The sequence below is a fragment of the Rhincodon typus genome, chromosome 5, assembly GCF_021869965.1.
Source record: "Rhincodon typus isolate 14 chromosome 5, sRhiTyp1.1, whole genome shotgun sequence".
NCBI lineage: Eukaryota > Metazoa > Chordata > Chondrichthyes > Orectolobiformes > Rhincodontidae > Rhincodon > Rhincodon typus.
Genome location: NC_063336.1, coordinates 37,832,884 through 37,844,743, shown reverse-complemented (window position 1 = coordinate 37,844,743; position 11,860 = coordinate 37,832,884). Strand labels below are relative to the sequence as shown.

The following is an 11,860-nucleotide window of genomic DNA, read 5'->3' as shown; positions in this document are numbered from 1 at the left end:
CTTGTTGTCTCGGATTCTCCAGCATCTGCAGTTCCTACTATCTCTGACTAATGTCTTGTTTGGTTTTAGCTATATTCCAGTCCCTTTGAAATATTCCATGCACGTTCTATGTGCCTTCCTTATTACATTGCTGAATTTATATGCTAGCTTTTTGTGAATTGTGCATGAGGACCCCCAAATCCTTAAGTGCTTTTTGCTTTCTGCAGTCTTTTTCAATTGATCTCTGGAATAAACACACAGCAGATTGACTCAATGCAGAGTGTTGGCAAGTGAGCCCCAGCTGACAGCTGAACTTCAGTTTCTGATCCCTTGTAGAGGATTAATTGCTGCTCAAAAAGCCATAAAAAGTCTGTGGGCAGCTGTAATCATAATGGATGACGAATAAGTTTGTTTCATTGGTGACTATACACAGGGGAGATGAAATGCAGACTGGGTCACGGCTTTGCCTGACACCTACGCTTTTTCTGTAAAAATCACCCTGAGCTTCTTGGCTAATGTTTCTGTCTTGGGTCTGCAGCAGTGCTTAAGTGAGGCTTAACATAAGCTGCAGGAATCCTAACCCTAACTCTATCCTCTTTTTCCACCAGGGTACCTAACTGCCTTTAGGACTAAACATTGAGTTTAACTTCAGAATGTGAACACCCTCCTCCCCCATTTGTTACCCTCCCCTCACACCCCTAGGTCTTGTTTTGTAAGGGTTGCTCCCAACACACCCAACCCATTTACAACCATTTGCATTTCTAGTTCACACCACACCCAGCACTTATGTCTCTCTCTCTGCCAACTTACCATCAAACATCTCTTTTTGTCTGGCGAGAGGAGGGTAACTTCTTCAGGCTAGGCATCCTTAGAAGAGGCTTCGTAGTGGGGTTAAAATTGAATCAGAGATAGTAGGAACTGCAGATGCTGGAGAATCCGAGACAACAGAGTGCAGGGCTGGATGAATACAGCAGGCCAAGCAGCATCATAAGAGCAGAAAGGCTGACGTTTCGGGCCTAGACCCTTCATCAGAAATGGGGGAGGGGAAGAGGGTTCTGAAATAAATAGGGAGAGAGTGGGAGGCAGATAGAAGATGGATAGAGGAGAGGATAGGTGGAGAGGTACGAGAGAGTTGCAGTGGGAGAGAGATCCCCTGAGGTTTGTCCGGAGGGAGGAGGGTAACTTCTTCAGGCTAGGCATCCTTAGAAGAGGCTTCGCAGTGGGGTTAAAATTGAATCAAAGGGTCTAGGCCCGAAACGTCAGCCTTTCTGCTCCTATGATGCTGCTTGGCCTGCTGTGTTCATCCAGCCCTGCACCTTGTTGTCTCGGATTCTCCAGCATCTGCAGTTCCTACTATCTCTGATTCAATTTTAACCCCACTGCGAAGCCTCTTCTAAGGATGCCTAGCCTGAAGAAGTTACCCTCCTCCCTCCGAACAAACCTCAGGGGATCTCTCTCCCACTGCAACTCTCTCGTACCTCTCCACCTATCCTCTCCTCTATCCATCTTCTATCCGCCTCCCACTCTCTCCCTATTTATTTCAGAACCCCCTTCCCCTCCCCCTTTTCTGATGAAGGGTCTAGGCCCGAAACATCAGCCTCTCTGCTCCTATGATGCTGCTTGGCCTGCTGTGTTCATCCAGCCCTGCACTCTGTTGTCTCGGATTCTCCAGCATCTGCAGTTCCTACTATCTCTGATCTCTTTTTGTCTGTCCCTTTTCCCTCTCTTTGTCTTCTTGTATTCTATTTGCTGTCTCCTTGAATTCTATTCACTGCCATCCCACTCCCGTCCCCACCCTTCAGCTCTCAATCCTGTCATCAGTATGATTTTCAGTTTTGACAAAGGGTCACTGGACTCGAAACATTAACTCATGTTTTTCTGTCTGCAAATGCTACGAGACCTACTGAGTTTTTCCAACACTTTCTGCTTTTGTTGCAAAATCCAGGTCGCTTTGTTATGGGTCAGTGGAGACCTGAAGGTCCTGATTAATGCTCAGTTGGTGCTGAGTTGGCAGATTTGTAGTGAGACAACAGTACCTCAGTGTCACTGGGCTTGGTAGAAATGCATTTCAAGATATATGCTCTTGGTCTTCATCCTTTGCTTTTAAGTACACTTTTGTAGGTGGGGTGTTCGCATAAAATCAGTCTTCACTGATGCCTTTTGATTGATATTCTAACTGTTCTTTATTGGTAGATGAGGCACTTGAGGGCTTACTGCCTTGAAACTGTATCTCAGTATATACAATACTTTCATGCAAAAGGAGTGAATGTTGGCATAAAGAATTCTGTATTGATATTGTTAATGCACGTTATAGTGTCAGATCAACTTGTATCACAATTTTCAGATCAGCTTATGTGACCTCACTTTTTAGTTTGCTAATTAATTTGGGGAAATTTCTGCTAAGATTGTTGACAGATATTTATCTTCTGTGAAAACATTATTTCAATTGTTCCAACCCAACCAGTTTTTTTGCGTGCGCCTTAATTTTCATGAGCATTCGTAGATGGCCAAACTTACTTAACACATTTGTTGGCATGCTTTGATGCTGCTTCTCCCAACATAGCATCTTTTCCAGTTCCAGACCTTCCAAATTTGAATTCAGTAACATATTTTATTTGTTAATGGGAAATGGATGAGGAGGGCAAGGGCACATTTATTGCTCATTACTATCTATCCTGACAAGATGTCGACGGCAAGGCTTTTCTGGTATTGTTTTTATCTAGAATTATCCTTTAGTTCAATTTTTCAAATTAAATCTGCAAATGGGAATCACTAGAGAGTAGAAATGGATCTGAACAGACAATTTGTTATTATTTCAAAATTCAGGAAATCAATAGTTGGTTTAATTTTCCGGGTGGTCTATTCATTTATAGTATTTGTGCAGATCATTTGAAAATTTCTAAAAAGTGCTCAATGGTGTTTATTTTTAGACTTTGAAGATGATGATGTCTATGGCCAATCTGTAGAGGATGACTACTGCATTTCTCCAGCAACAGGTTTGTTAATGTTCGCTTATTTCTTTGCAATTTCTATATAAGCTAAGCCTTATGAGTAACCTTTTAATTAAAGTTTGAGGAAGGCGACTTTGCACATCACTGACTTTTCTTTGTATCGAAATTCTTATTTTTACAAATTACTTAGAATGGCTCTGATGCACAGATCTTGAATAGAAGTTTTGGAAGCATTTTTAACTCCAGGAGCGTTTCCAATGGGAATTGATGGTATAGTGGTAATGTCATTAGACTATTAATCCTTAACCTGAAGCTAATGTTCTGGGGACGTAAGTTCAAATCTGACCATGGCGGATGGTGAAATATGAATTCAGTTAAAAAACTGTATTAAAAAGCTAGCCTTATGGACGAAAGAAAGAGTAAATGGTCCAAAGAGCCTGTCCCAATTATTACGCTCATCAGTCTTTGTGTTCCTGTCCACCAATAGTCATGCAGTTTCCTGGAAGAAGTAAAATTGGGGAGTTCCTTAAGGTGATCATAATATTAACAGGAGATCAGTGACCATTATGCTGAATATCCCACCAATGTTGCACAGGGATATTAGTTATAACAAAGAACAATTACCTCAGAGTACAACGGGATCTTGATCAGATGGGCCATTTGGCTGAAGAGGGGCAAATGGAGTTTGATTCAGATAAATGTGAGGTGCTGCATTTTGGAAAGGCAAGTCAGGGCAGGGCAGGACTTATACACTTAATGGTAAGGTCCTAGAGAGTGTTGCTGAACAAGAAGACCTTGGAGTGCAGGTTCATAGCTCCTTGGAATGGAGTCCCAGGTAGGAAGAATAGTGAAGAAGGCGTTTGGTACGCTTGCTTTTATTGGTAAAAGTGCATTGAGTATAGAAGTTGGAAGGTCATGTTGCGGCTGTACAGGGCATCAGTTAGAGAGATAGTAGGAACTGCAGATGCTGGAGAATCTGAGATAACAAGGTGTAGAACTGGATGAACGCAGCAGGCCATGCAGCGTCAGAGGAGCAGGAAGGCTGACGTTTCGGGCCTTCATCCAGCTCTACACCTTGTTATCTCAGGGCATCAGTTAGGTCACTTTTGGAATACTGCATACAATTCTGGTCTCCCTGCTATAGAAAGGATGTTGTGAAACTTGAAAGGGTTCAGAAAAGATTTACAAGGATGTTGCCAGGGTTGGAGTGTTTGAGCTAAAGGGAGAGGTTGAATAGACTGGGGCTATTTTCCCTAGAGCGTTGGAGACTGAGGGGTGACCTTGTAAAGGTTTATAAAATAATGAGGGACATAGTTAGGATGAGTAGACAAGGTATTTTCCCCAGGATGGAGGAGTTCAAAACTAGAGGGCACAGTTTTAAGGTGAGAGGGGAAAGATTTAAAAGAGACCTAAGGGGCAACTTTTTCATGTAGAGGGTGGTGCATATATGGAATGAGCTGCCAGAGGAAGTGGTGGAGGCTGGTGCAATTAAAGCATTTAGAAGGCACCTTGATGTGTATATGAACAGGAAGGGTTTAGGGGAATATGGGCCAAATGCTGGCAAATGGGACTAGATTAATTTAGGATTTCTGGTCAGCATGAATGAGTTGTAGCGAAGGGTCTGTTTCTATGCTGGTGAATCATAGAATCCCTACAGTATGGAAACAGGCCCTTCGGCCCAACAAGTCCACACTGAACCTCAGAGTAACCCACCCAGACCCAACCCCTGCAACCCACCTAATCTACACATCCCTGAACACTATGGGCAATTTAGCACGGCCCATCCACCTAACCTGCACATCTTTGGACTGTGGAAGAAAACCGGAGCACCCGGAGGAAACCAATGCAGACACGGGGAGAATGTGCAAACTCCACGCAGACAGTCGGCCAAGGGTGGAATCGAACCTGGGTCCCTGGCGCTGTGAGGCAGCAGTGCTAACCACTGAGCCACCATGCCGCCCCCTGTACATCAGAAGCTGTACATCTCTAACTCTATATCCAAACAAATTCACATTTTCTACAGAAGCTGGTGACTTAATGGCAGTCACACTCTGCAAAAAGAGAAACTTCCTAACATCTAACTACGTTCCATGCATGCATAATTCTGTGCGCAGTCCCTTGATTCTTCTAATCCATGTAGTTCAGATTGTCATTCAAAGTAATCTGGTTCTTCCATCAGTTCAAGTATTAAAGTCTGTAATTTTTTAGTGTAAAAAGATGCTACTGTCCCAGCTTGTTGTGATAAATAAGGGATTTAAAACTGATTCTTTTGGTGACCTTACTTGTTCCTCTATCTTGTATATTGCTCACAGTGTGAAGAAGCTTAAACACTGGACATAGTATTCTAGGTGAGAGGTAAACAGGCTCTTATTCTTTTTGTTTTATACTCTACTATTCTCACTGTCTTGGGTACTCTTCATTAACTTCACCTTCAAGAGTCATAGAATCACACGGCATAGATCCTTTGGTCCAACTAGTCCACTCCGGCCATGTTCCCAAACTAAAGTAGACTCACCTGCCTGCGTTTGTCCCATATCCCTTCAAACCTTTCCTATTCATGTACTTGTCCAAATGTCTTTTAAATGTTGTAACTGTACCTGCATCCGCTATTACCTCTGGCAGTTTATGCCACACATGAATCACTCTGTGTAAAAAAAAAAAAAAAAAAGTTGCCCATCATGACCTTTTTAAAACTTTCTCCTTTCATTTTAAAAAATATGTCCTCTGGTTTTAAACTCCCTAAACCAAGGGAAAAAGGTCAGACCATCTCAGAACTGAAAATGAATTTTCCATTTTTCCTCCATTTTAGAAGCCACGTTCTCAAAAATACTTATATATTATGAGTTTTCATCAGTAAATCCTATGAATGCCAGAGTGACTATGAGCTTCCAGTTTCACTTCTTTTCATGGTCCGGCACTCCCATGAAACCTATAATCCTTTCCTCCTACAAAGAGGTATTTTCTTTTGAAAACTGATCTTATGGAGAAAATGTGTAAGTCAGATGGTCACTCTGGGAGGAATGGGGTAGTAATCTTACAAATATCAGTAATCCTCCTAGGTGTCAGTTAAGCACCTGAATTGTCAAAGTTCCCAAATCAAAAACGGAAAAATGTAGGAAAAAGTATAAAATAAATTTACAAAAACATAAACAGCTTTCAAGATGTTAGTTCGCCAAAAGTATTTTGCATGTCGTGGAGTTCCTTGCTAAATCAGTTAACAAATGTACATCATTGATTATGCTTGGGAATAAAAGGAGGCAGTTGACTTATCCTTTGATACCACAACTGGCTTCAATGAGCTGATGGTCATGAAGTAAATCATTATTTAGATTGCTCTCACCTAATTTCTGTGGACTGCTGCTGCAAACGTATGTTAGAATGGGTGATATCACGGTTGAGCCCAATTGGCAGACACTGCTCCTGGAGCTATGTGTGAAGTCACGGACTTTGGTAAGAAGAATAAAAGCATGGACTATTTTCTAAATGGGGAGAAAATTCAGAAGTCTGAAGTGCAAAGAGACTTGGGAGTTCTAGTCAAGGATTCTCTCAAGGTAAACTTGCAGGTTGAGTCAGTAGTCAGGAGGCAAATGCAATGTTGACATTTATTTTGAGAGGACTTGAATATAAAAGCAGCGATGTACTCCTGAGGCTAAATAAGGCTCTGATCAGGCCATATTTGGAGTATTGTGTGTGGTTTTGGGCCCCATATCTCAGGAAGGATGTACGGGCCCTGGAGTGGGTTCAGAGGAGGTTTACGAGAATGGTCCCAGTAATGGAAAGCTTAACAAATGAGGAACGTCTGGGACTATACTCATTGAAGTTTAGAAGGATGAGGGGGATCTAATTGAAACTTACAGAATACTGAATGGCCTGGACAGAGTGGATGTTGGGAAGATACTTCCATTGGTAGGAGAGTCTAGGACCCGAGGGCACAGCCTTAGAGTAAAGGGAAGACCTTTTAGAACGGAGATAAGGAGAAACTACTTCAGCCAGAGAGTGGTGAATCTATGGAATTCACTGACACAGAAGGCTGTGGAGGCCAGGCCATTGAATACGTTTAAGACTGAGATAGATAGGTTCTTGATTATCAAGGGTTACGGGGAGAAAGCAGGAGAATGGGGTTGAGGAACTTATCAGCCATGATTGAATGGCGGAGCAGACTCGATGGGCCGATTGTTCTGATGTTTCTGCTGTGATGTTTTATGGTTTCTTATGGTCTTATGCCTACCATGAATGCAAGAAAAGAAAATTAGACAAACAGGAAAAACAAAGAGTACTCTGTAAGCTCATTACTAGTAAAATTGAACTTACAATTATAACAATTTGGAATATAATTTTATAAATTGCACATATAACACTGTTATGATTCAGTTTGTTTTACCAAACAGTCCAGGAGTCCAAATTGATCACAATACAATGTGCATCCAAGCATGTAGTCTGGAAATGCTTGAGTTTTGACTGCAACCCTGATAACCACGTTGCAGGTTGAGTACCTTCAGAAATTTGTGTACTTTCCCACTTGATAAATTTCTGTTCTCGACCAGCAATGGCATGCTTGGCATTAGACCTATCGATGTACATGATGCTACTTTTATCTATGTGAAATTACATCTGCTAGATTTCATTGCCCCATTTTATCTAAAATATATTTTATCTCTTTGGATTATAATCTGTTTTTCATGTTGATCATCTTAACAGTAACAGATTTTCTTTGTCATTTGTAAACTTGCAGACAGTTCATTGAGAACATTAAGATAGATTTGCTTATTAACTGCTCTTCACATTGTTCTGCAGTTTGTCAAAAACTTTCTTAAAATCCAAGAATGCAATATACCTTAAACATGTGGCAGATGATGAAACTTAATGCAATTATTAAAATCTAAATTTGAAAACTAGTCTTAGGAATGGTGATCGTGAAATTATCATTGCTGTTTTAAAATAAAACTAGTTTGCTAACTTCCTTCAGGGAACAAAATCTATCATTCTTACCTTGTCTGATCTACATGTGACTGCAGACCTAAGGCATTATGGTTGATTCTAAACTCCACTGAAGTGGCCGAACAGGCCAATCAGTTCAAGGTCAGTTAGGGATGGGCAAAAAAGAACTGGTCTTTCCAGCAATGTCCACATCACATGAAAGAACAGATCAGAAGACAAAAAGCTTAATCTAGTAACCTATTAGTGTAGTCCACCACTATCTTCTTCAGGGCAAGTAGGGTTTGGCAATAAATGCTGGCCTAACCAGTGATTTACTCAGCTCATGAATGATTAAAACAAAACTAGTTACCTCAATCAATAAACAAAATTGATATTACATGTATTTCTTTTCCAGAGCCATGTTGTGAGTTCTCTATATCTGGCTTATTTTGGCTGGTAACATGGGTTAGCTTGAGTGGTCTGTTCTAATAATTTTCTAATAACTGAAGCTAAGCTAATGAGTTTATGATTTCCCATTTACGCTTTAATATCCTCTTTAAACAAATCCATTCTTCATTGGCTTCCCTTTAATCCCTGTCTTGTGTGAGCTACTGCATAGATAATTTTTTTTACAAACTGTTTTCTGTTTTTCAGGATATCTCTTGATTGCTACCAAATCTTATTAAGAGTTATTTAATGTGGATCTTTAGATTTTATGCAATTTCTACTGATGTTAATAAATATTTAACCACAGGATGCTGCGAGTGAGTTACTGAGTAGTCAGCAGATATATTTTTCTAGTTTTGAATGACCATATGGTTTTAATTAGAATCTGTATAACTCATTTACAGGTTTTATACAATTATACAAATTAAGCTATTTATTCACACACTTGCCCAATGTCATTGAAAACTATGTAATTATCTGCATATCTTTAACATTGCAGCTGCTCAGTTCATTTACAAACGAGATGATTACAACAGAAGAGCCTTTGCAGAGGAACCTCTGGAAGAAGGTGATGAATATGCAGAAGATAAAGTGGAGGAGCCTTTCCACAGGAATCAGCCATTACTAAGTGAAGTTGATCAAGGTACACTAAATTACTATACCATCAAGTGCGCGTTCAATTTTATGCGATTGAAATATGGCTTCCATTTTTCAATTACCAGATATATTTTACAATTTTCTATTAAATATATAATGCCAAGTAAATAAGTGAAAATTGTAAGATATGTTAATAGTGTGAAAGGTATGCCTGCACAAAATGGACTGCGACACTGCCCTCTAAAAGGCAACTGGCAATGGCCAGTAAATGCTGGCCTTGCCAGTGATGGCCATGTTCCAAGAACAAATGCAAAAAAAAATCCTGTTTTGTATTATCTGTGTGCCTAATGCCCTTAAAATAAAGTCCATTACAGCCTTGATCATACCTTATTATCCACAGATTTTCGGGAAAGAGAACTGCACTATCCTTATGGAAAAAAATGTAGTTTTATGATTTCACTCCTAACTGGCCTTGCTCTGATTTTATAATTATGCTCCTTTTTTCCTGCAAATCTCTGCTTTCAAATGACTCTTTATTTACACTTATCAAATCCCATTATTATTTTAATGCAGTTGATCAGATCAATCTTCAATCTTGTAGGGATTAAGTTTACGAAAGCAGTATTCAGAATTTAGACTTTAAATCTGGCACCATTCTGATAAGACTTGTCAAAATTCCTCCATGATTTATGGTGCCTAAGACATGAACACAGAACCCCTAGAGTCTAGATTGATGAAGATTGTGTATAACTGAAGCATCAGTGTCTTTCATTTTTATTCCAATTTCCTTGATCTAAAGACACCAAAGTTTTGTTTGATTTTTGTACTTAGTGATGCTCTGTCTTTTCAATTACTTGTGCGTACTCATATCTATATCCATTGTATAACCACATGAACAAGGAATGAGAGTAGGTCATTCAGCCCTTCAAGCCAGCTCTGCCATTCAATAAGATCACATCTGGTATGATTATAACCTCAAATCCATATTTCTGCTTATCCCTAATAACCTTTCCATCACCTTAATTACTAATAATTGATCTATCTTTGTCTTAAAAATATTATCTGATAGCCAGCCAGATATGCATACCGTTATGTTACCCACTACACCGTGAGTTTTTATTTTCTGCAGTAACCTTTGATATGGCACTTTCTGGAAATTGAAGTACATCTGCCAGTTTTCTTTTATCTATAGCACGTGTTATCTTCTTGAAGGACTCCAGTAGATTGATCAAATATGAGTTCCCTTTCATAAAACCATGTTGACTGCCTGATTACCTTGCAAAAATGCATAAGTGCCCTGTTGTAGCATCTTTAATATTTTCCTGATAACAGAATGCAGCATCCACTGCATTTCTTTTATCATTCTTCAGTGTTACCTTATTAAAAGAATTCAGTGAGATTAATCATGTATGATTTGCATTTTACAAATTCATGCTGGCCATCCTTAAATGACTTGAACCTTTCCAGGTGCTTGTTGATTTCTTTCCCTTCCGTGACTTCTGTTGCTGAAACCTTAGCCAGCACTGATGTCAGAGTAACTAGCCCATATTTCTAGGACTACCCTTTTCTTCAAGAAGGAGCCATACTTTCAAGTCTCCAGCCTATGGCAAATCCCCCACTTAGTGAGAAGATCAGAGGATTATGGCAAGCCCTTCGGCTATTTCCATTTTTACGTCCTATAGCAACCTTAGATGCAATTTGTCTTTATTCATTTGTGGGACGTGGCATTGCTTGCTGGCCAGCATTTTTTGCCCATCCCTAGTTGCCCTTGAGAATGTGGTGGTGAGCTGCCTTCTTGAACTGCTGCAGTCCACCTGCTGTGGGTTGACCCACAATGCTATTAGGGAGGGATTTCCAGGATTTTGACCCAGTGACAGTGAAGGAACAGCGGTATATTTCCAAGTCAGGATGGTGTGGAACTTGGAGGTGATGATGTTCCCATATGTCTGATGCCCTTGTCTTTCTAGGTGGAAGTGGTTGTGGGTTTGGAAGGTGCTGTCTGAGGATCTGTGGTGAATTTCTGCTGTGCATCTTTTAGATAGTGCACACTGCTGCTACTGAGAGTCGGTGGTGGAGGGAGTGAATGCTTGTGGATGTAGTGCCAATGAAGCGGGCTGCTTTGCCTGGAAGGTGTCAAGCTTCTTGAGTGTTGTTGGGGCTGCACTCATCCAGGAAAGTGGGGAGTATTCCATCACACTCCTGACTTGTGCCTTGTAAATGGTGGACAGGCTTTGGGGAGTCAGGAGGTGAGTTACTTGCTGCAGTAATCCTAGCTTCTGGCCTGTTCTTGTAACCACTGTGTTAATGTGGTGAGTCCAGTTGAGTTTCTGGTCAATGATAATGCCCAGGATGTTGATATTGGGGGATTCAGTGATGGTAACACTGTTGAATGTCAGGGGATGGTGGTTAGATTGTCTGTTATTGGTGATGGTCATAGCCTGGCATTTGTGTGGTGCGAATGTCACTTGCCACATGTCAGCCCAAGTCTTGATATTGTCCAGATCTTGTTGTATTTGAACATGAGCTGCTTCAGTATCTGAGGAGTCACGAATGGTGCTGAACATTGTGCAATCATCGGCAAACATCCCCACTTCTGACCTTATGATGAGGGAAGGTCATTGATGAAGCTGTTGAAGATGGTTGAGCCTAGGATGCGACGCTGAGGAACTCATGCAGAGATGTCCAAGAGCTGAGATGACTGACCTCCAACAACCACGACCATCTTTCTATATGTCACGTATGACTCCAACTACCGGAGCGTTTGCCCCCTGATACCCATTGATTCCAGTTTTGCTGGGGCTCCTTGATGCCACACTCGGTTGAATGCAGCCTTGATATCAAGGGCTGTCACTCTCACCTCACCTCACCTCTGGAATTCAGCTCTTTTGTCCATGTTTGAACCAAAACTGTAATGAGGTCAGGACCTGAGTGGCCCTGGTGGAACCCAAACTGGGCGTCACTGAGCAGGT

At 40.9% G+C, this 11,860-nt stretch overlaps 1 protein-coding gene across 1 annotated transcript in view; it reads left to right on the top strand.

Moving 5' to 3' along the window:
• Positions 1-11,860, top strand: part of hbs1l (HBS1-like translational GTPase) — a 47,207-nt gene that overhangs the window by 17,796 nt on the left and 17,551 nt on the right. The window contains exons 2-3 of the mRNA XM_048597450.1: positions 2,910-2,975; positions 8,794-8,937. Coding sequence (XP_048453407.1) covers positions 2,910-2,975; positions 8,794-8,937 — 210 coding nt within the window. The remainder of the gene's footprint in view (positions 1-2,909; positions 2,976-8,793; positions 8,938-11,860) is intronic.